The sequence below is a fragment of the Excalfactoria chinensis genome, chromosome Z (assembly GCF_039878825.1).
Source record: "Excalfactoria chinensis isolate bCotChi1 chromosome Z, bCotChi1.hap2, whole genome shotgun sequence".
Classification (NCBI taxonomy): Eukaryota; Metazoa; Chordata; class Aves; order Galliformes; family Phasianidae; genus Excalfactoria; species Excalfactoria chinensis.
This window is the reverse complement of record NC_092857.1, coordinates 57,105,761-57,131,615: the sequence shown is the minus strand read 5'-3', so window position 1 is coordinate 57,131,615 and position 25,855 is coordinate 57,105,761. Positions and strand designations below refer to the sequence as shown.

Here is a 25,855-nt window from a genome sequence, read left to right as displayed (position 1 = left end):
TCTGTGTCTTCCTTGAACTGGGGAGCCCAGAATTGACCACAATACTCTAGATGTGGCCTGACCAGGGAGAGAAGAGGTGCAGGATCACCTCCCTCGACCTGCTGACTGCTCTGTTTTTAATGCACCCCAGGATACCTTGTGGCCTTCTTGGCTACAAGGGCACATTGCTGGCTTGCAGCCAACCTGTTGTCCATCAGAACACTCAAGTCCTTCTGTGGAAAACTCCTTTCCAGCAGGTCATCTCCTAACCTGTATTGATGCATGTGGTTATTCCTCTCCATCTGTAGGACTCTGCCTGTTGAATGTCATCATGTTCCTCTCTGCCTAGCTTTCAGCCTGTGCACGTCTTACTGAATGGCAGCACAGCTTTCTGGTGCATCAGACACTTCTCCCACTTTTTACTGCTAGCAAACTTTCTGAGAGCACATTCTATCTCTTCATCCAGGTCACTGATGGAGACCTTGAACAAGATTGGGCTCAGCAATGAATCCTGGGGAACACCACCAACTACAAGCCTCCAACAAGACTGTGCCGCTGATGACAGCCATCCAAGCTCTGCCAGTCAGCTAGCTCTCAGTCCTCATCATTGTCCACTCATCTATCTCAGACTTCTTGAAATTCTATTCCCCGAGTAATCTTGGAAGGATGCACTGGGCTCTGCTGGTTTATCAGGCATTAAGGAATATACCATTTGTGCCTTAGAAGTATGCATGTTATATTTTAGCCTGACCAATATTTGAGAGATCTAAACTGTTGCAATAGAAGAAATTATATTTTAACCAACTCTGCAAGCTTTTTTCTTTTAATGTGATTATTCTTAGTCACCAAAGTCTAAAAGGTCATTTTGCAATTTTCTATACTTAGCTCTTAAAACCATAAATTAAATTATAAGAAATACATTTTTAAAATAAATGAACAACTCTTAAAGGCAAGACTCTTCTCAAGTTGCTGGAAATTATATGTCATTTGCACACTGAAGCCAAATGCTTCCTTCTTCCCACTTAAAAAAAATATAATAATAATAAAAATTGTTCTCTCTCTCCTTGCTCTTTCCGTTTATTAAAGTTATAATTATTTATAAAGATGTGTTAGGAACATGACTTATTACCAAAAATAAAATAAAATAAAATAAAAGCCAAATTACACATATGAGACTTGAAGAATACTGAGTTGATATTTAAAGAGAGATCTCTACTGTATGACTGATCAGAGTTTGCTATGAAGTCCCTTGAGGTAAGTATGTGCTTTACTGCCACTGACCTACTCTGGAGATGACGCAAAACTGAGCAGCCCAAGGGACAGCTCAGGAGTCAGTATGTCTAGTCAGTATGCTCTCCCTATTAAAAGGGTGTAACTTACCCAGCCCTTCTGTTTTTCAGGTCAGCTCAACTAAATATGTTCTTCACCAGTGCTGGTGTAATGTACATCTGGGAAGAGCCTGGATATTGGTTTCACTAGCATACATTACCCCTTTGGTCAGGTAGAGATGCTATTAGTAATCTGTTCAGAAATTCCTGTAAATCCCTGGGATTTAGTTCTTTGTAACTCCCAGAGCATGTCTGGCATATTCAGTGAATCACAAAACAAAGTCCAGCAGAATTTTAAATACCTTGTTTGACTCTTCTTCAGAAGGCACAGGTTTAGTGAGACAACAGGCTGAGATACTGCCTGATAGCATCAGTGAGCAAATAAGTAAGCAACAGGGAAGCTAGCTTCTCTGTATTGCCCAAGTTGTGCCCTCTATCTCCACTCCTGGCACTGGGCTCCTCTGAACAAAGCTTTGCTCTGACATTTCTGCATCCTCCATTCTGCATCCTCCCCTTCTCCAGGCTGAACAGCTCCAGCTCTCAGCCTCTCCTCACAGGGGAGGTGTTCCAGGCCCTGTATTGGTCTCTGTCCTGTATGACTAGTTCTCTCTCAGACCAAGAGACCCACAACTGGACACAAGACTCCAGGTGTGGCCTCACCTGTGCTGAGTAGAAGACTCACATCCACTGGCCTGCTGGCTTCACTATTGGTTTATTTAATCTCTCTAATTTTAACATTTCTTAGATATGAAAGTAACTTTTTACCCTGAAATGAATAGACCCAAACAGAATAAAGATGTGAAGGCCTAACATCACAATCTACACTACTTTTAGGGATTAGAACGAAGCCAAGAATGTTAACAGAAATATATTCTCTGAAACCACATTTACAGTCTGAAACCTTAACTTTTTCAACTTGATACATTTTTGTATCTCAGAGATCACACATACTGTTAAGCTATCTGAAAGTGTCTCGAAATGCTTCTGTGAACATTCCTCTATACTCAGTTAACAAAAGTAGAATAAACCTAGGTACTTGCTCTAAAAAAAAACATCTGAAAAGTTACATGGACAAGAAAATACACAAATCTACAAATCTTACTTTAGTTTTCTTTTGGTGTGCTGATCAAACAGAAAACAAAAACAAAACCAGCAAAACAAAACCCCAAGTATCAAATCAGATTTTCTCTTTCCTTCAATACAAAGCAATAAGACATTCACTCTATGAATTTTTACCAGTACCAGAATGATGAGAAATATCTTTAAGGCATATATATATTCTCTCTTACCATAAATGCACATTAAAACTAGCATGGAACTTTTCATAAGGGGACAAATATCTAATAGGCAACATCTTTTCTGAAAAGACAACATCTCAAATAGTTATGCATATTTTTGTCATTCTGTTGAATAAAATAACCTTGGTTGGACAGCTAGAATCAGGGTGTTTCCTTTGTTTCCTTTTTTCTTTTTTCTTTTTTTTTTTTTTTCCTTTAAATCAACAAAATGAATTCTTACATTTGCTGTCTTCTCAACAGGCAGGGTGAAGTATACTACTTGAACCTTTGAGTGCTTTTGTAAAGTCTTCTATGATCCCTTAATCCAAGATATTCTCTAATACAAGGAAAGTGGTTCTAGCTACACAAGATATGGGAGACCATCATTTATTTCTCTGAATAATTTTAGTATAAAAAGAAAAAAATAAAACAAAACAAAAACCCAAACATGATGTATACTGGAACAATTTTTAAGCAAAATATGAAAACTGCTAAGGACTTAAGGACTTTAAAAAAAAATTAAGAAGATGTTGAATACAAGTTCTGACATACTTTGTGCCTTTCTAAGCAAGATTTTTTTCAAATAGTTCAATGCACTGAAGACAGTTTCATTCCTGTTTTGGATTGCTTGAATTCCAAGGACATCTTCCTTCAAAGGCAGCTTTAAACTATGGGAAGTTAAGTTTGAAAAAAACACTTTCACCTAGTGTTCTCTTCTACTTTTGCCAATTGGTACCTATCTACCTGACTTTTATTTTTTTTATGAGTTTCTCTGCAGATCTAGACCTATATTATTATTGTTATTATTGCTTTTAAAAATACATTCTTAATTTTTATTTTTCTATCATTGTTATTTAATCCTGGGTGTGAAGCTTGACTGCATTTAAAGTTCTCCCTTCCTTTAGGAACACTGCAGATGTTGGGAAGCTTCACTCCAGAACAGGGAGTTGTCACATTGTGTGAGTTTGCTCATATTGGTCATGTTAAATCAGGAAGGTAAAAGACAAAGACACATGAATTCGCACTCATTTGTATTTCATCACCTCTGTGTAACAAATGATGTCTGTATACTGAAAAAAACCCAACAAAAGTCAAAGCTCACTCAGGAAATTCTTTGTAAAGTAGATAAAAAAATGCTAAAAAGTGTGTCACGGTTTAACCAAAAATCTACCGCACCCATGACAGGGGGACAGCCAGCCCGCAGGGCCACCGGCCCAAAGGGAAAGGGAAAAAGGGAAAAAGGAAAAGAAAACAGCGGCAACGATCTAAGGAGGCACACTTATTTGCTAAATACTATATCGAAATACAGGATAACACAATATAATACAATATAATTGAAATTAAAGCTAATGAATCAAGTAAAATAGGAGAGAGAGTGAGTCCCGAAACTGAGAGGCCTACAGTAACTCTAGGTGAAACGGCTGGAATGCTCCCACACGCTCCCCCCTGGCTCACAGGATCCAAGAGAGCAAGTCCAGCCCGAAGTCAGATTATATAGTGTCCTTGCCTCGTGACTTATTCTTGATCGTTTTCTGGGATATGTAGTCTCCTTCTGTGAGCTGCACATTCGGTAAAATTATCCATACTTTATATGATGTTATGATGTGCAATACTGATAGCAAAACCATGACAAAGTGAAAACAGGCAAATTAAATTATAATTTGTATTCATACTCTCCAGGCTTCCTCAAAAAAGCAACTTGTTTTCTTTCTGATTTTACCTTTCTATGCACTGGAATCTCTGTCTGAGAGTATTTTACACTGAAGATCACTGCCAATCTCATTGACTACACAGCTTTACTCACGCATTTCTTCAACTGCAGAGCCCTAAACCATTTCATCTCAGCAGATGGTTAAAGCAGAAGGGCTTTATGTGTTCTTAAGACTAAGTTCCTTTACACAGAGGATATATACTCTATGATATATACTCTATTTATTGTCCACAATATGCATGAGATCTCTTCATGCAGAACTGGTTAACAGCCAGTTATTCCCCGTTCTATTTCTGCATAGCAAACTATAGTTGGCAAGATGCAACTCTTTCTGCATGTCCCTACTGAATACCGTGTTACTTTTCCAGAACAGACCTCAGATGTCAATAACATTCTGAATTATAACTGACATTCAATAGACTTCTTTCTCAGCTTTGTGTTGTGGTAAATCTGGATGGAAACTCCTTATTCCAGACCCATATTTTATGAGGTGACTGTAATATTTTCCAGTCTATTAATAACCAAAGAAGATGTTGAACAATATTTGAAAGACATTTTAAAGTCATGACTTACTGATATATTTCATCCAAGAATTCTGAAAAACTGACCTGAAAACACAGTTAGCCTCTTGACATTCATTTTCAATACATCGTGAAGCAGGGCAATTTGAGATGACTAGACATATACTAACGTTGTTGCAAATATCAGATAAGACAATAAAATGATCTAAACGGTGTAAGCCTCTTGAACAGATGCAATTGAACTAGTATGAGAGGCAAAGAACATTCAACTGATCAAGAATTAAAAGGGAAAACTCAAGATACTTTTCCAGAACGAGAATACATCATATACAACTGATTTCAGTCTTTCATGAGGTTACAGATTTAGTTGATAAACTTTGACACTTTTGGCAGTATTTGAATTAAACAATGTAAGGCAATGCCAACAAAGTAAATTTGGAAAACCTACTATATTCCTACCCCATTCAATGGCTAGTTCTTAATTCTGCAGAAAATAATCTGGTTATCACTGTGCATCACATTCAGCAGGACATGAGTCATAACCTCATGCAGTTGAAAAGAGTGTAGATATGTGTTATGTATGAACAGCAGCGTATGCTGCCACACTTAAGAAGTGATCATTAGATCTAGTCAGTGTTGGAAAAAGGAAGAAGGCAGTTTACAGGAGAGCAGCAAAGGCTACAAGAAGCCTTATAAATATATTCCCTTCAGAAGGACAGAAACAAATTGTTTAGATTTGTCCTATTTCTTTGTAAAGAGACATGGCATGTATTGGCAATCTACAAGTAGGCAGAGGAACAGGCAATATTCAGGCAGACAAACTGCAAAAGAATAACACCTTGTCCATATTCTAACACATTTTCCTTGCTGCAAAATACATTCTGAGGGCCTTATATTACACCAGATCTAAATGTGAGTAAAAGCTTCCTAAGGCAAGAATTATGAAGGGGGGAATACTGTATGGTGTTTCTGATTGAAGACTGTCTAAAAGAGGTTGAACAAACATCTACTGGGAATGATGTAGACAGTTTCTTATCTCTCACAACTCTGAAACACTGCTTGTGAATAGTACTGTTGTTCTGTGCACCCCGTTTTTGTTTGTTTGTTTGTTTGTTTGTTTAAGAAAGAGTGTTTAAAGAAAAAAGTGTCTGAAACCTGACATCGTGGTTACTGGAGAAGGGATCAGCTATTTTTAGGGGTATTCCACAATGATAAGTTACCACACTTCTTTTTTTCTGATATTAAAAGAGGATCCAGACACAAACTAGCCAGCCACTTTAATTCCTAGAAATTCAGGGAAAAACACAAAGGAATACTTAAAACAAATGCATTACAATGATGGATTTTAGGAAGTATTTAGCTCTGTGCTTGAACTGTTCTTTCCCGATCAAGCCACTGAGGTGTAGTGTAGACAAAGCCCTGCATTCTTGTGAACACTTGCTAAACATTTTACAGTCAATTTACAGAGCCAAGCCTATCCAATTTGATGTTTTACATACTACTTAGCATTTGCTTGGTTCTTGCCCATCAATGCCACTGCTCATAAGTAAGCTTGTGTCTAGCCATAATCACCTATGATACCATACAATGCAAACTGCATGATATTTAATGGAAAAAGTAATCCTTCAGAAACTCAAGGGAAAAAATAAATATGTGTAGCTGCAGTCTAAAAACTCAGTGTTTACTTTAAAAAATGCTTAGTTTTAAAAAAACTAGTTTGTTGGCTAATGTCTTGCACCCTGCTAGGTTTGGCAGCCTTTCTTGAAGGACGTGCAGAGCACACAAATGAGAATTTTAAAACAACTCATCAAAACAGATTTTTTATATTCTATATTGCAAAAGGTAAAGCATATCACAATCACAGAATCATGCAGTCTTCTGCTGAGGGCCCCAGAACAGGACTCCAACTGTTATCTCATAAGAGTAGAGTAGAGGGGCACAATCACTTCCCCTGATCTGCTGGTCAAGCTTCTCTTTATGTAACCAAGGATATCGTTGATCTTCTGGGCCTCAAGTACACATTCCTGGCTCAGGTTGAGTCTTTCATCAGTTGACATCCCCACAGCCATTTCCTCGGGGCTGCTCTCAAGCCCTTCTTCACTCAGACTATATTTGTGTTTGGGATTGCCCCTACCCAGATACAGGACCTTGCACTTGGCCTTGTTGAACTTCATGAGGTTGGCAAGGGCCCACCTCCCAAGCCTGTCCAGGTCCCTTTGGATAGCATCCGTTCCCTCTAGTGTGTCAACAACCACTCAGTTTGGTGTAATCTGCAAACTTGTTGTGGTTGCACTCAATCCCACTGCCCATGTTGCTCACAAAGATGTTAAATAACACTGTTTCCAAAACTGATCCCTGAGAAACACCACCCATCATCGGTCTCCACTTGGACACTGTGTTGTTTACCGCAACTCTCTGAGTGTGACCACCCAGATCATTCCTTATCCAGTAAGTGATCCATCCATCAAATCTATTTTTTTCCATTTTGATGACCAGGATGTCCTGTGGGACAGTGTCATCACAGTATCACAATATTGACAGCACAAAACCATGACAGACAGGCATGAAACAGACTCAAGTATTACACTTTTTTCCTAAACCTATGGAAAGCAGTCATAAGTTTCAGGTGTTACATGAGTTATAAAACTGCATCTAAACAATAGTGTTACGCAACTCTTCCTTTTTCTTTTTCTTTTTTTTTTTTTTTTTTTTTTTTTTTTTTTTTAATGTGTTAAGCATGAGCTATAAAGATTACAGTTTCTAATATTCAGTGTAGAAAAAAACATGAATGAATAAAAATTATTTTTTACAAAGCTTCTGAGGATATTAATGACACCTCAAGTACAATCTAAGAGACTTCAGCTGGCAGGACTGAGCATAGAAAATCAGGCATCTTAGTCTCTATGGATGCATTCAGATGCATCAAATATTATTTTCCAACCAACATATTCCAGTACTAGAAAAAGCATGGCACACCTGGGTAAAAATGAAAAGGAAAAAAAAAAAAAAAATCCCATCCTCATTCCTTCATCTTCCTTAGCAGGTGGCATCAGGGCTGTCATTGAAGAACTAGGGATCACTGCTCAAGAATGGATCTTCATATTGACCAAAACATCTACCCCTGTACTATTCCAGCTATGCACATTCAAGGCAATATCCAGAAACAGGCAGACTGAGTTTCTGAGTCGAAAAAGTCCTTAGTGATAAAATGAGATCTGACTCCTTCTATCATCTGTCTGTCAACATTTATTTAATACTAGTTAAATTCCACCTGTGAGGACACACCACAGATCTATTTCATTTTACAAAAATAACATCAATGTAGTTTCCATCTGATACCATCATATTGTTTCACATACTTGGAATTACGAAAAAAAACCTAAAAGCCACCATGTAAAACAACACATCTTAATGCCACATACATTCATCACAGAAACCAGAACTGATACAGGACAGGTATGTCTGCAGGATGTGCAGTTTTGGCTGGGGATGCAATGATCACCAGTTTGTTTATGAAGAACCTTTGAATTGAATGTATTTACCATGAATATGTGGGTTTTGAAGAGTCTTTTTAATTTAAAACATTTTTAGAAATGACAAGAAGACTCAGTTCTGGGAGACCTAGTGTAGTTGGTATCTGACATGTAACAGAGAGAATCGGGTTCCTTTAGAGCATCTCAGGCTGACCTGAATGTTGATAAATCAGTTTTTTTTTTTTTTTTTTTTTTTTTCCAGTGGCTTGGCTTACAGTGATAAAATGAAACTTCTAGAGAAGATGCAGTGACAATATATATCTCCTCATGGTTTGATTACAGTATTTATGAACAAATTAAACCAGCTAATAAGATATATAAAACACTGTTTTTTAATATTGCATTCATATAGTGATAGTAATATTTAAGCAGTTCAAATAGAATGTATATAAATCACAGATCAATCATAAACTTATCTTTTTGTAATTTTAGGATGTCATAATTTCCAAATCAGCAAATGTGAATCCTTACGTCTATGCTGATTCAGAAACTGAGCAGTGTTTGAGCATCTCTGCATGAAACACTAAACTTTGGCCACTATAAAAAGATACAAGTCACAATCAAATAATGCACTGCAGCTGCCTAACAATGCATTAAAAAGAGGCATTGTTTTCAGTGTTTTAGAAGTACTTAATGATGATAATAATAATTATGATAATAATGATAATTACATTGTTTTTCTAAAAGCTATAAATCCCTCATCAAAGAGTGAAAAGGCGTGATTTGACTAAAAACAAACATCTGGCTTCCAGCAGTGCCACACATGGCTGTGGATGACTTGGCAAAAATAAGACTCAAAAGGCCATGGCAGCTGTACTAAAGGTGAGCATTAATGGTCAGATGCACTCTGCATTGCAAACAGCTCATTATTCATATAAACCTTGAAACCATAACATGTTTAAAAGAAGTCACGTGGTTGGAGCAAATCAAACACTGGAAGGCAAATAAAGTGGCATCATGACTCAGGAAAATAGACATTTATCCCTTTTCCATGATTCAGTGCTTTGGAAATCTTCATGTGGGCATACTAAGCAAGAACCTCTTCTTCAACTAGACTAACTTTTCTAGCGTACTGAACAGGGAAAAGCAATTTCACACTGGTCAGCATAAATTACAGCAGCCTCAGGGTACTCTAAATTACAGTTGGCAGGCCAACAGAAATGCAGCATGGCTTTCATATTTTGATTACTCTCCAGTGTGCAAGGGTTTCTTTTAACATGACTCTCCTCACGGAAAATAGATTTTTTTTTCTTGTCCTGCAACAAGAGAGTAGCTCAAAATAACCAAGGGAGAGCTAACTGCTTATATTTGTGTAAGGTAGCTCCAGTAACTGGCCTAACACTAAGGTGAAAGTAGCATTAGTTTATAACTGAGTCAAAGGGTGTTGGCTGGAACTTTCACAGATGCCTGGCAGAGCCCACATCCTGCTAACATTGACTTTACAGCCTGTGGTTGACCAGCTCTCCCACATTCTTTGGAAAATCCCTGCCACTTTTTTTTAATGACCTGCAAACAAACTATATGATTAACCCACGTTGGCCAAATTACAAGGACTGTGACAAGGTATAAATTGAATCCCAATTTTAAGGTACAGTGCAGAATTACAAAATATTTTCAATTCTGGATTTATTGGAAACATTCTTGGATATGCGTGCATTTTATGCTAGACATTTCTAGTGAGACATTCAATTACATCAAGTTATATTTAAATGTGTACATCCTCTTATTAGAAATACTTTTCCTATTTCTTTCTGTAAAACAACATTGCCACTGGTGAGGTCCTAAACCCAAGCACTTTGCACTGTCTTTGTATAAATCAGAGGGTTCATGGCCATGACAGACATGATCTGAAGTCTTAAAAAAGCTGGCAGTCTTCTGAGGTTACATTTTGCAAAGAAGTTCCGTAACGTTGGTGGATTCAAGCCCCAAAGAACAATCTGTAACACACACAGGATGTGTGAAGTTTCAGATGACAGACATAACAATTGCAAATATTACACTTCTCCCTGCATGATATCTATCTGGAGCTATTTAAATGTCAGTTCCTGTTGCTTCTGGTTCTGAAAAAAAAAAAAAAAAGAAAAAAAAGAAAAAAACCCAACAAAAAAAAAACCCTTCTGTAGTTTAAGAAGTAAATTTGCTAAAAGTAAGTAGGCTTTCTAACAGCACAGTAAGCTATTTAGGAAAGCTAAGAAAATGCCAGGTAAAACAACTTAGAAATGTAACAACACTCAGCAGCGTTATAAAATTTCTGACACTCTTTATTTTAAACAGTGCTTTTTGAGCTTCTACCATGAGTTCATGTCAGTACTGTTACTGATAGGCAAACAAACTTTCTTGTGAGTGAACCACAAATGTTTCCTGATAATATTGATTTAAAAAAAAAAAAAAAAAAAACAAAAAACAATTTTTGTCTCAGTTCTCACCTACTAAAAGAACAGCCTGAGAAACTCCAGCCCTTAAGTTCTGGATCAATTTACTCTGCTATTAAAAGAGACTTCTGCAATATGTAGAGCTCTGTTTGTTTGGGGTTTTCAGGGAGGTTTTTTTTTCCTGCTTTGTAAACAGACATGCAGCTCTCAGTACAGCTTGTGCAGTACATGGTGCAGAACGGAAACTCGTGGTGTTACAGCTCAGAAGGAAGTACCAGTTGGCTTCCTCATAAATAGTCTTAAAATCTAAATTTGTACTGCAGCACTGCACCCACCTTTGCCCAGCAGGAGCAGCAGATACAGGCTGAACTGCTTCCACAGATTCCCAGCGCTGGGACACCCCTTAAAGACATGGAGCAGCAGCCCCAGTGCAAGCACTGAGCTGCCCTCCCCAAAATACAACTTAGGCTGCAGCTGTGAGTTGATCTTACAGCCTTGTGCATCTTTGTACATTTGAAGATCCCTTTCACTGCATTGTACGAGTTCATCATAAATCCATGGCCAAGATGTTCCATCAGTTGTCTCACATGTCACCCCATACTAAGATGTGGTCTTGGTCCATAATGTAGAGAGGACTACTACTACATTTTGACATCAAATGTGATGTTCTTGGCTCAGTTTAATCTAATTACCCAAGGGATGGGTAGCAAGAACTGAAGTTAGGGGGAAAATACTTCTCACTCTATAATTTCAGGAAAGCAGTTGGCTGAGAGTGGAAAGAAAGTTGAAAACATCCAAAATTGAAAGAAAGAATAGAGGATGTTCTCTGGGACAGTTAGTATGGAGGACATGCTATTCCTTGTACATTAGTAGGAGAATGTTCTGCTATTGAATATTGTCTGTTTGTGAGTCAAGGCATGAGTATCCCAGATGAACAATAAGAGTTCCCCAAAGCATCTCATACAGCTGTAAAATATGTAACCCACGTACACAACTCCATTTTGAGACTTCTGTAATCAAACACTACTGCCTGAAGTATAGCACAGCTAAATTTAACTCCTTTGACTCAGCACTGTATTTGGTGTCATCACCTTATCAGAGTGATGGCGAAATGCATGATCTCAGGGATCTCCTACTGTCCATACTGCTGCTGTGGGTATTGTTTGCTACAAGCAATATCTGTCTCATGCAGATTAGTTCAGAGATAGGCCTATACGCTTTCTCTCATATATAATCCAACATGTGAAAACTAGTTCTATTACTGAACTCAAGTTTCAAAAAAAATGCAAAATGCTGAAAAAAAAAAAATCCCAGATTTGATGTAGTGATAATGTAGCAGTCAAATCCTGAGCATTACTGATGGTTTTTAATGTTTTTCTCTATACAGAAAATGATGAAGAAAGAAAGTGAGGGGAAGAGGAGAAGGGGGAGGGAAAGAAAAAAAAAAAAAAAAAAAAAAAAAAGGATATGGAAAGTTAGACTGGTCTGGTTAAGAAATATAAACACAGAAAGAGGATCTTACAGAAATTACAATACTTGCTCTTCCTTGTTTATGTTTGGATAGGCTGTCCCAACAATTTTTCTTTAAAAGACAACCATACGTCATGTGAATTGTTGACAGGAAATAAATAACACGATCCAATCCTATAATATTTATTTGCATATAAAAAATCCACGTTCAGTAATGGAGGTACAAACACAGTAGTAACTACTAACCATTGGAAACAGTGGGGAAAATCCATAAACAAAGAATGAAGAAGTGCCAAGATGCTATTTTGAAACAGCAAAGAACAGGACCTCCAGAAAGTTTGGTTTGAGTCAACATGTGCAACAACAGCTTTGTCATTAAAGCAGACCTATTGCATAATAAAGCAAAAGGCAATTTATTTATTTTTTTTCTCTACTGCTGCTGTTACTGTAGAGCTAAACAGTTGGTAAAAGGGGAACAACAAAATGCCTGAGCATAGCTTCTCTATAATGACAACCCAAAATGGCATCTGTAGTTGTTTTAGAACATGACCTACCGTATTTCAGTCTTTTTACGATTCATGATATCACCTTCTAGAATAATGTTTCTGAACAATTTTATTCCTAGGTTTTGTTTGTTTGTTTGTTTGTTTGTTTTCCACACTTTCCTTCTTCTCTTTGGATGTGAATCCTATGGAAGCACCAGTTACCCAAGGAGAAGCAGCAAGGCCCTGGCACAAGAACAGAGTTAACACACTCAAGACTCCCTAGGCACTGGATGCCCTGGCATGCGTTGGTAGATTGTTCTGGAGGACTCAGAACTCTCATAGTCCTCTGAATTTGATCAGGAAAATAAGCCGGTAGAAACCTGCTAGAAATTTTTTAGGTCAGGATTGTTGCTAACACTGCAATTTTAAAATTATATAAGGAATTAAAAGACTGGTTTTATCATCTTGGCCCCATTTAAAGCTTCTTCCCCATCTGTATCACTCATTATCAATGGCTTTAAAATAATGAACTATAATCATGGTTGTTTTTCTGTTTGTTTTTTTTTTATGTTTTGTCATGCTTAAGAAAATGTTCTCCGGGTACCAACTCATGGGGCAAACATGCCTAATTAGAGTACTTTTTCTATCTGTTCTGTAAAGGAAAGGCATTTAAATAAGTCTACCTGAAAAAGGAGATGTTAGCATGTGCAAATTGTCAAATACATGTAAGGCTTAGGACTACAGCCTTGCCATTGGCAGGAAACATGACAGTCTCTCATACAGTTCTGTTTTTTTTCCTCTCTGCAACAGTATTTAGTACTTACTTTTTGTTTTAATATCTGCATGTTTTGTCCTCCCCTACAAGCTTACCCATGGGTTGTATCATAATAAAAGCCCAGAAAAAGCACGTATTACAATAATTCCTTTTATGAGCATTCTATACTCTGTACAAGCCATACTGGCAATTAAATTTAAGGTTGCTAACAAAAATAAATCTGCTAATCTTTTCTCAGATGTATCTGAATACAGTCTGTGAGACACACTCACATATTCTTGTGCTGTTACACATCAGAGACAAGAGTTTTTTTCCTGAAGTACTGCTCACTGTGCTGAAAACAGATAGTGCCCATGCACTTAAAGTAACTAAAATGTGAGCACAGAACTGACACGCTGCAAAACAGTGCTGTGGTAAAGTTCAAGAAAACAGCTTTTTTTCCTTACTCTTTTCAGGAAGATCAAATAGGAGAGGCTAGCTCTGTTTACTTATTATAAACAACATGTCAGTGTCAATGAAGCAGTTCCAGCCAGATGCTGGTATTGATCTCAGAATTACTTTTTTTAGCATTTCCTGTTATATTCTAGCCTACCAGATGAAGGCTCTTCTAAACTGCTAGAAAACAGGCAAACCAAGAACAAGCCTTTTTTAGTAGCAGTAGGTGGCATCCTGCTAACTAAAGATCATAAAGTAGGAGGGCCTACACTGTTAATTTCTCACACAACCTGAAAGAAAGGACCAAGCTTTTAAAAGCTGTCAGTGGCAGTGGTACAAATCTTCATCCTACGATCACTCTGTCTTACACTGTCATCACAAATGCAAATGCAGACTTCAAATAAGTTTTGCTGAGGTACAAAAGTGCCCTCCCGTTAAGCTATGTGAAGAATCAAGCCCCAAGGACATATGTGGGTGAAGTTTTCACCTGTAACAACCTCTCCTTGCAACCTTCTAAGCAATGTTGATTTCTCAGATTCTTATAAATGATGAAAAATTTTACCATCAAGAAATAACAAACATTTTTCTCAATTCACTTTTTAAAATTTCACCAGTCAGAATTTTCCCTGTATTGCAATGCTTTAGAATCAGAACACAGGAATTTATGTCTCTTTCTGATGCACTAACATTTGCTCAGCATTAACAATAAATATTTCCCAAGATATAAAAAGCACTAAGCCCTTTGTTCTCCCCTTCCTCAGCCCATCCCTGTGAGGGATAAATGAAAAGTAAAGAAAGCCATTGCATTTTACAGTGAATATTTATCCAGTAATATGTATATATGGTACTGTTCCTACTGTGGTGCAATCCAGACATAACAAGAAGTAACTCGTTCATCAGAAATATTTCTTATTCAGTAAGAAAGAGCTCATTATGGTATGATTTACCTTGTTGAGAAGGACAAAGCAGTGAATGATGAGAACATGGCCAGTGACAAATACATTTTTTTCAACCCACTGCTTTAACAAGAAGCTTCTGCAGCATTTGTTTCCAAATCTAGATGTCTAATAATTCTGAACTGAACACTAGCAACAGCAGTTTGCAGAAGAACCAACCAAGATGCTTTTTCAGTGAGCAGACTAGAAAGGAAATGGAAACAGAAGTGGCTGGGATAACAGGACACAGAACCCAAAGAAAGAGGAACGTGCAGGAGGCATTTCCATGTCTGTGCAGAATATGAAACAGTGAACCAGCACCAGGTGCTAGGAATACACATCCATTCATCATGCAAACCTCTGACGCAATTCTGACAGTCCAGCTAAAACTGCTGAATTATTTTCATGGATGTTGGCTTATTCTTGCCTTCCTGCCTGTAAAAACTCTGTTTCAAATGCTCTGTTCTTAAGAACCAAGACTAAATTCTGCACTTCTGAAGTAATACAGGGAGAGAGACAAAGGAAACTTAATCCAAATACCTGCCCAGAAATTAGCTCACTCAAACAAGAAGATGCCTCTTACTGGGAGCAGCACCAGTGCTTACAATTAAGCAAGTGGAACTGCATGACAGAGAACAGCCAAGGAACACTGTCCAGGTGTTGTGCCAGCAATGAAAGAGCCATGCATTGTGGAAATACTCATAGAAACTTCCGGTATTTTGTCTGTCAGGGTTAAACATTTGTGTAATAGCATGGCACGTGCATGGAGAGAAAGCATGACTGCATTTGTGGCAAATTATGTTTTACAGGGTCCCCATTTTAAGTGAAAGCATTAATTAGAAATTCTGGGAGCTGTAGCCCTTGGGAAACAAACAAACAAAAACAACTAAAAGGGAGTAGTGGCTGGAAAGGTGCTTCTGGAAGATTTTACCCTTGCAAGACCATAAAAATAAATGACATTCACTGAGTAAGTACTTACATAAACCATCAAGAATATATTCAGTCTTACTGTTTTGTTCAATTTAAGGCCTGTTTCCTACCCTCCCACCTATCCCAGTGAGTTAAAACTTATTTAACAAATCTTGGATAGGCCCTACCACCCAAGCTTCCAGCCTCAGCAATGCTTTTAAGTAAATATTTCTCACTGCTTACAACTTTTATGCATTTTGCATAACACTGAATATTACAAGCATGGAATAATCATTTTGCTGATTTCAAGCTTTCCCCTTCTTTGTTACACCCACAAATGATCTGAACCCTGGAGGCTTGCTAGTGTTTGTGCTTCAACACAAGAGTATATTTGGAAGTATATGTGACTTTTGTGCACAGTCCAGTGCTTCATAAACCACTAATTAAAGCATTATCTAAGAGCGTTAGTTGTCTCCAGACTTCTGTTTTATCAGTAGTTTGGGCTAGAACCCAAGAGCAGATGACTCACTCAAAGAAACTGATTATTCAGAGAGCAAATGCACAGCTTGTTTTGTTTGAAATTCAGGTCTGACTCTCTCACAAAGGTCATGAAGTGCCCTTGACACACTGCTGCTTGAGGAAGCATATGCCTCGTGCTGGAACTCATTTTCAGTGAAGTTTTTTCCTGACAAAGTTGTCCATGGCTCCTAGATACTAATTTGTACCCTGTGCCATGCCCAAGTGCAAGAACTTGATTCAGAGAAACAGCAGTGTGAGGAACAAGAAAGGTTATAACTCTTCGTCACAAAAAAACAGTTCATCATTTCCAGTTTTCTGTAGTCTTGTGTTTCCCTGCCCTACGTGTAGCTGCAGAGCCCCAGATTCAATGACACTGCTGGAAAAATGTCTGTCTCATCCTGTTTTGCACATAAGACAGCAGGAGTTATTATTATTATTATTATTTTCTTTTTTTTTTTTTCCCTCCCCCCCCCCTGAAAATGAATGCTTCTGTACTCTTTCTTCAATATTTCTCATAACCATGGCAGATGATACAAAGAAGATATCTTTGTAAGAGCATTTAGCTTAGCCTTTTTATGCTACTAGATCACAGAATCACAGAATGGCCTGAGTTTGGAAGGGACCTCAAGGATCATGAATCTCCAACCCCCCTGCCACAGGCAGGGCCACCAACCTCCCCATTTACTACTAGACCAGGCTGCCCAGGGGTTCATCCAACCTGGCCTTAAATACCTCCAGGGATGGGTCAATGATGTTACTATCACTAGATGTTACCATCACCATCACAGACATGAAATCAAAAGTTACTTCTACAATTCTAAAGCACTGTACCTGATACATGTGGTTCCTCAGTACTCAGTCTGTTACAGGAAAGAGGAAAATGTATTTATCAGAGGGGACCTCCTGGCATAGGGGGGACCATTTCATGCCTTGAGCATAAAGGTCATGCTAGAAAAGAGATGCTTCCAGAAACTGGTGGGGCTGGAGGAGATGAAACAAAATAGTTTGTCTTAGTTCAAAAAGCTAGACTAAAGCTTATCTAGAACTGTGCTTCGAAACCATCTCAAGCAGTTTTTTTGCAAGGACATAGTGAGCAGGGAAATATTTGTTTATAAACTTTTATATTTGTATTCTATCATGTATAATCATTTCTGTTTTTCTCCATTTCAAAGCTTAGTTCCTTTCGTTCTTGCTCTTGAAAAAAACTAAAATAGGCCTTAGGTCCGTTTTGGGGAGTTCAGTTTCAATCAGAAGGTCTTGTCGGATGCAAACATTAAAGTGGCAACACATTTATGCACAAAAGTACTTCTTATATGTATGAAAAAACATACTTTAATATAATGGCAGATAAGACTTTTCAAATCACCCAAGTGCATCAAAAGCTTAAGTTCCACTGCCTTGTGATTCTGGCCAATTTTACAGTGGTACATTTACTTCTTTTTCTGGAATGCCATACCTCTGAACAATCTCTTGAGTAGAGGCCCAGTAAATGTGGTATAATTAACCCTTAAACTCAGATTTGTGAGCAAAACCTGATACAGTTAATTAAATAAATCTGGCCTCTAATCTCAGAAACAGATGAGTTATGGCAGAACCCTGCAATTGTTGATGTTGCACCAATTTCAAATAGTCTTGAAATTCGTACTCCTATGCAAGTGTAGACAATTAAATTTTCAGGGTTACATGAGAGATTAGAAAGTCACTTTTTTGTCATGGATGTTCTTTTGCTTGGTTCTTTGTTTTTTTTTAAATTTAAGAGTTATAAAGTACCATGAACCCAAAACCATCTTCCTGCATAAAAAAATGTCTGAACTGTTGCATGTCTCAAGTTATTCCACAGTTTGAGGTTTTTCAACTGTACCAACTATACTGGCTTCGAGAACTATCTGCAACTTGTAAATCCCCTGTAAGGCAATCAGAGGCACATACTAAGCAGATAAGACTAATGTTTCTCTTCACAGTAACCCGCAGTTTGGGTAATACTTCAGGTCTCCTCACTATATATTCTGTCTCTCTTTGCGAACGTGTTTCAATTTCCCTTCAAATGTTTTCCACCATACCAGGTGAACTGCATTTGTTTTTCATGAGAGCTGTTACAAACAAACTTCACAGCTTAATCAAATTGTTAAAATTAAGTTAATGTTGAGAAACATAGCTAATTTTTCTTTTAGAAATGAGACTACAATAGGCTAGTGATATATTCAGGGACTCTGAAATTTGAGAACCACATAAAGCTTAGGGATTTGACTTTAGGCTGAATTCTTGTCTTTTTTCTGAATGCATCCGGATATGGAGAAAAGAGAACTCAATGAGGGATGGAGGTGTGGATCTAATACACACATATGGATTCCTATGGGAAAATAGGCACAGGAGGAGCAGGTGGACCTCAATTTTGCTTTGAAGTTGATCCTCGTTTTAATTCATAGTGCCAAACTACGGGCAGAAGAGGAGTTTACTCATATTTTCCCATAGTAAGTGTGACCACTAGTAGTGTCTGTGTACACACATTTCAGAGAATGTAGGTGTCTGACAAGTGAAATGGCATAAAGCAACAAAATATTTTATTATTTAATCTACTCCTAATGCTTTACTTAATAGCAAATGACATATTTTTGCTTCTTCAAGTTTTCATTACTCCAGCTTCTTTAAAGGAGAAGGGTGATAAAGGTATGTGAGGGTATTAAAAAATCCTGCATGGAAATACAGATCCTGGGTTTTGCCTATAACTATTAAAATCAGGTGACAAATAAGATTTTTTTTTAATTATTTTTTTTTTTTTTTTTTTTTTTTTTTAATAAAAGAGATTATTTGGGTCTTGGCTTCTATTCTTGTATCACAACACAAAATTGCTGTGAATTTCAGTGTAATAAGTGGCAAAAAGGAATACTTTCTAAAAACTGCGTACCTAACTGGTAGGATTTATGCACTTGCACAATATTTTAGATAGAGATTGCAGAAAGTTCAAGCATAAACTGAAAAAATTATCTGTACAACATAAGTGCTCAGAAATACAGAAGGGGGACATGCTTTTTTAAGAGTCACACACAGAATCACACAGAATTGTAGGGGTTGGAAGGGACCTCTAGAGATCATTGAGTCCAACCCCCCTGCCAAAGCAGGATCCCTACACCACGTCACACAGGTAGGCGTCCAGGTGGGTCTTGAATATCTCCAGAGAAGGAGACTCCACCACCTTCCTGGGCAGCCTGTTCCAGTGCTCCGTCACCCTCACCGTAAAGAAGTTCTTGCGCACATTTGTGCAGAACTTCCTATGCTGAAGTTTCATCCCATTTCACACCTCAGGTATTTATAAACCTGGATCAAGTCTCCTCTCAGCCTTCTTTTCTCAAGGCTAAACAGACCCAGTTCACTTCATAGAGGAGGTGCTTCAGGCCCTTCACCATCTCTGTGGCCCTCCACTGGACTCTTTCTAAGAGATCCCTGTCTTTTTTGTACTGGGGACAGCAGAACTGGACACAGTACTCCAGATGAGGCCTCACCAGGGCAGAGTAGACGGGGAGGATCACCTCCCTTGACCTGATATTATGACCTGAAGAGTGATATTAAACTGCCTAGTACAGAGCTTAATTCAAAATTCAGTTATTAGACAGCTGAAAAGATCAGTCACCTTTCTCAATAATCTGCACCTTATCACAAAAAAACATTAATGCCTCAGCCATCACAGCAATTTTAAGCAAGGATATACTTTTTAGAGCATTATGCAGAGACACCAAAGTAGACAACATACTTGAAATTTTACATTAGAGATTTCATTTACAAACATTGACAAACCTTGTTGTATGAGAACTTACAGAAGTCTAAAACAGAGCAGATGGTAAACGTGTTTGAGGGCTCATTCATTTTTTCTTGCACTGGAAAACGAGTAATATCCTTGGTTTGAAGTTTCATGACATGATTGAGCAAATAGGTATTACATACACAAGTTATGCAGAAGCACTTACAGACACCTCCATCTGAAACAGCTTGTCATTCTTTTTAAAAGTTATGAGAATTAACACATTATTTTAATAAGGTACCAAATCTTATTAACTTCTATGGCAAACTGTTGCATCAAAATTTCATACAACCTCCTCAGTTTCCTTCATAGGTATCCAGCTAGACTGCCCGTTATTCAAACCCACTTGAGGCATCTCGCTCCAGAGCTGTCTTATTTCATTTCATTTATGCTAGTATTCCTTTCATCAACCTTTTTTTTGTTTTCTGTTTTGTTTTGTTCTATTCAAACAACCTTTTGCTTATCCATGTTTTCACAACAAATTCTTAACTATTTTTCTGACTTCTTTTAAGGAATTCTACTGTTAATTCTCCAGTCCCATCCCTGTGACCTGGCACTGCTCAGCTTTGGTAGGTTTCCAACCACAAACCTCTTATTAGTGCCCTGGGGTAGGGAAGAACTGCTGGACAGATATCTTCAACTGTCTGCATGGGAGTGGGAAAAAGGTGAGTCTGGGCAAGAGAGTGAGTTCTGGGCACCAGAAGCTGAGCAGAGCAGGTCTTGGAGTCCACAGTACTGTTTTGCACTGCAGACTCCACTTTAAAGCCTTTCAAATGCCAGTGAACTGGTAGCTACTGAGCAACAGGAAATTAGCACAGGGGAAAAAAAAAAAAAGAGCCCTTTCTTGGCAGCTAACACATCACTGAACTGCGATCCAAAAACATCATGCTAGTTGGTAGTATCATGGTATGGAAAAATTTCCCTTCATCATAACAAGTTTTTCATAATGCCAAACAGTGCAGTGTTCATACCATACATAAACGCAGCCAGTTATAAGGGATATTGTATAATCACAAGAAAGACAGAAGATATTATAATGGATAATAACCATCTGTATACTAACACTATCACCATGATAGTCTGTTTGTTTTATTCTGTTACATGCTCTGGGAGTTATAAAATACTGTACAAAATATATTTGTATCTAAAGGTATCATAACTAAAGGAAGACCATTTCCTAACAGCTGTTTTGGAACATAAAATCTAATACAACCCAAACCTTTTTATTACATACAAGCATAAAATTTATCAGCCTAAGTTTCAGCTTTTAATTTCAGCTATTAATTGTGCCTAATTGCAAAAATGACTTTCCTGAGAGATCAATTATATAGGCTAGAGATACGATAGCAGGCTGCACTGCTTTTTTTTTAATTTTTTAATTTTTTAATTTTTTTATTTTTTTATTTTTTATTTTTTATTTTTTTATTTTTTTATTTTTTATTTTTTTATTTTTTATTTTTTATTTTTTTTATTTTTTTATTTTTTTTAATTTTAAAATGTCTTCCACCTCTTACATGAAACGAGCTTCTTAGTAGTAAACCATTGTTCTCACACTATCCCTGATGCCGATTCTGAAGTTATTTTGCAATGACCTTGACTCTGGAAATCTGTGTGTTACTTTTTCCACTACCGCATCTGATTCCGAGAAAAGAAACTAAGTGATGCAGTTCAATCCTCTTTCCTAAATTCTGGCCTTGAAAGTCCTCTTTGTATAATTATGAGGAACTTTTCAACTACTCTCCAAGCTAGGATTCAGCACTAATGCTATTTATTAAAATCCTTGCAGTTTTCTCCTTACAGTGCTCATCCTTACTGAGCTGGACTAAGCTGTGGAGTCACTAAGCTTAGGATGATTTCTGGCATTTGACCACTTTAATAAGATGCTGGAAAAGTTTTATATGTAATTTGGGCTAGTGATCTGGAATTACTAATTTTCCACTACCTAATAATTATGTCAAAACCTAGGGATTTTTTTAATAGACATCAAAAACAAAAAAAGCAGCTGTAAAACTGTATTTCACCACATAATGATACTGTTTGTCTGACTGCAATCAAAAGACTTGATTAAACACATTTCTTGTGTTTACCAAGTACAGAGGAGCATTCTACTGGGAAGAAAAGTTTAATACTATTGTTTGCCATGTTTGGAGAAGAAACATCTGCATGTACAGCATTGTACAGAGGTGATGTAGCACTCAGTCAAGTTGCATTAATATCATAAATGGTCCACCAGTTTGGACCTCTCAGTTGAGAACTAGTGTATTTTATGGTGGTGGTAAACCTGGGCTTCCAGTACTCAGTGTTCACTGAGATATAAATGAACTTATCCCTGCAAGATAAAACACTTGTACAAGTACATATGTACATGCAGAAGACAATCACATACATATGTATGTACATATATTCACACACAGATAATGAATTCCAGTATCTACTTTTCAAGTAATTTCCCTTGCATGGCAAATAAAATAAAATAAAATAGTTTCAGTTGCACTGAATTTCAATGGATTAAAATGGCATGATGTACACTGTATCTTACACCTTCGTGGAAGACGGATGAATGCTCTCCTGTTTTAAGCCTTCTCTGCAAGCACTTTCATAAGAAGCTTTTGTAAAGCAATTTGTACATCCTTATATTAAATAGAGGCTGTATGTTTAATTTTTGCTGTATGAGGAATATGTAATTATGACACAAAGTAAGTAGGCACAGTAGCCTCATATCCTAGAACAGCTATTATCATAGATTAACTGTGACAGAAAAGATGTCAAAGAGACAGAAATCTATCTATTTTCTATCTATCTATCTATCTATCTATCTATCTATCTATCTATCTATCTATCTATCTATTTATCTATCTATCTATATTATCTATATATTTTTCTACTTAAATTTCTGAAGTCATACACAGGTGTATTATTATATATATATGTTTTTAAAGTATCACAGCTTTCTGAGATTACATATAGCTTTGAAAGGGTTTGGTTAATTGCTGGCATTATAGCAGTATTCAAACTAAGAACAGTTTTGAATGCAGTGTGTTCAGTATTCCAAAAGAAACAGTACAAAATGTATGTTTGACATGTTAATGTAGTAACATCAGTTATCAGAAAATATTATTAATAATCTGAGGCAAGAAGTTTGAAAGTTTCTTTATATGTTTTTTTTTTTTTTTTTTTTTTTTTTAATAATAAATAATAGAATTAAATGGAAGATAAACACATTGTTCAGCTCACTTCTGCAGTAGTGGCAATTTCTGTCCATGTTGAATCTGCACAGTCTCAGAAAAGACTAAATAATTTGCCCACAAGATAGACATGCCAGAGCTGGCTTCACCAATGCTCAAACCAGGATGGAACTGTGGAGAAAGTGGAGTAAACAAAGCTCGATTGTACAGAATGTGCAGAACTGTGTATAGGTGATATGCTTGCTTCGTGTCTATCAGCCAAGGAAATCCCCTGTCTGTTACTGCACTTGGCCATATGCACATCCCTTTGTCTACAGGCAAGTAAATTAAAAATAAAACCTAGAAGCACAATTGCTAGCTGAAGGATATTTGAAGAGAAACTTACAGATCACTGTAGACCAGGCCATAAATCTGTGCTGTGCTGTGATGATAGATGCCTCTCAGGATAATTAAAAGCAGGATGACAATAAAAGCTGGAAGCCCCCAACTCAATAGGAAGTAAAGTAGATAGCGCCGCTCTGTGTGTTCATCATTCATCACCAGTACATACCAGAAATTAACAGCCTGAAGAATAATGCAGAATATTAATCAATATATTTAATGGATGTTTAGCTATTCCCCCCAGAAAAAACAAGTCACTCCAAATATTATAATACACCGTGTTTCTGCCCTACTGTGTGTGTGTAAATATAAACATTTTTCAGTACAAATAGTTTGTTCTTGTTTTCTTCTCCTAAGTAATTGAAAGAGACTGGTTATAAAAGTATGCTGAATTATGTAATTGTTAGATTTGCAATCAGACTACTGAAGACAAGAAGACACTCTATTTAGTAGAAAACAGTGCAAAGGATCACTTTTTCCTTGGATTTCCACACTATTTTTTTCTGATCTGCATTAAAGGCTTTAAATAATTTGTTCAGCTATATTCATATTGCTGGAAATGCACCTTTAAATTTTCAACATGGTATGAATGGTTCATTGTGGTGGTATGAATGTAAGAATATCATCACATGCAAAAGTTTAACTTAACAGCACATAACAGCACACGCATTCACATCAGAGGCCCTGATCAGAAAACAGAGTCATTAGCCAAGGTCTTTGTGCATGTGATATCTTGTTGATACTTATCTTGTTGTGATATCTTGTTATCTTCTTAGTTTGTCTACCAAAAATATTTGATCTGTTAGCTAATAAATTGTGTCTGCCCAAGTATGACTCCTTTCATTCTACTTTTGAGAAAGACAATTGTGGGAGTTTCATTAGAAGAATCTTACAAGTTTTAATTACTTTTGCTAACTTTTTCTGACTTCCTACCTGTTCTCTACCTGGAAGTATCTCCTGGTGTCTAAAGGAATAGCCCACTTAGCTTTGTTGCTGCTTTATACGTGGACAGAAAATACTTAACTCATCTGTACAGAGTACTGAACCGAGGAAGGAAACTCTTCTTGAGCAATAATAGAGATTTGGAGGTTGTATAGAGGGAATGGAATGATAAAAAGAGATAGCCATATATGGAGTGCTGCTTCCAGTTCTGGGCACCTCAGAGCAAGGGAGACCTGGATATACTGGAAAAAAACCAACAGAAGACCAAGAAGTAGAGCAAGGACCTGTAGCACTTCTCATGTGAGGAGAGGCTGAGAGAGATAGGACTGCTCAGCTTGGAGGAGACTCAAGGGGATCTCATCAGTGTCCATGAAATCTTGAGGGGTGGGAGTGATGAAAAGGGAGAAAGACTCTTCTCAATGAAGTCAGGATGCAATAGACACATTAAAATAGATGAAATTCCATCTCAACAAAAGAAAAAAAAATTTTTTAGACTGAGGGTGGCTCAAATACTTAGCAAAGTTGCACATTTTTTATTATGAACATTTGCATGCTACTATTTTATAATAAATATCGATACCATCCACAATCAGAATATATTTTGCAAAACATTTATTCACTTCCTCCACTTCATATCTATCACAGTAACCACAGCTGTGCATGCTACATAATTATTTTTGGCCTTACAGCTGAGATAAGTAAAGGATTAATTTTGACTCTTTGTATCTAGAGGATATCTGCTTCAACCTTTACATTCTCTTAACAATCAAAGGATAAGGAACAGACATCTTCAGGCACCCAGTGATCCTTACCCAATCATATTCATACCTTTCTACTCACTACAGAGATATTTCATATAATAATGTTGATTTATATTCTTAAAATGCAGCTGTCTATTGCTAGGATGTGTGAAATCTGTATTCAGTGACAAGAAAACTGCAAAGTGCTTATCTGTGAAATTTTGTGGATTCCCCTCAGCCAACAGGTAGTGTATGAAGACTGAATTTTTACAAATACTTAATTACTGGTTTGTGGATTGTTTAAGTAAATGTCAGAAGTTATATTTTAATGTGGTTTTACTTCTGTGATTTAGATAGCATGAACATAAAATACTTTCTTTCATGAGTCATAAACAACATTATATTTGCTAACAACATGTTTTCAAAAAAAAAAATAAATCATAAGTTCAGTAAACATTTTTGAATACTCCCTTAGAGAATGACATTTTATGTCTGGTGCAGGCAATTATATTAATTATACAGTCATTATTATGAAACTTGTTTTTTTTCCTTTGATGGTTGG

General features: G+C 37.0%; 1 protein-coding gene across 1 annotated transcript in view; it reads right to left on the bottom strand.

Moving 5' to 3' along the window:
• Positions 1 to 25,855, bottom strand: part of ADGRV1 (adhesion G protein-coupled receptor V1) — a 259,889-nt gene that overhangs the window by 49,860 nt on the left and 184,174 nt on the right. Inside the window, exon 85 of the mRNA XM_072360423.1 lies at positions 23,616 to 23,794. Within this exon, the coding sequence (XP_072216524.1) occupies positions 23,616 to 23,794 (179 nt within the window). The remainder of the gene's footprint in view (positions 1 to 23,615; positions 23,795 to 25,855) is intronic.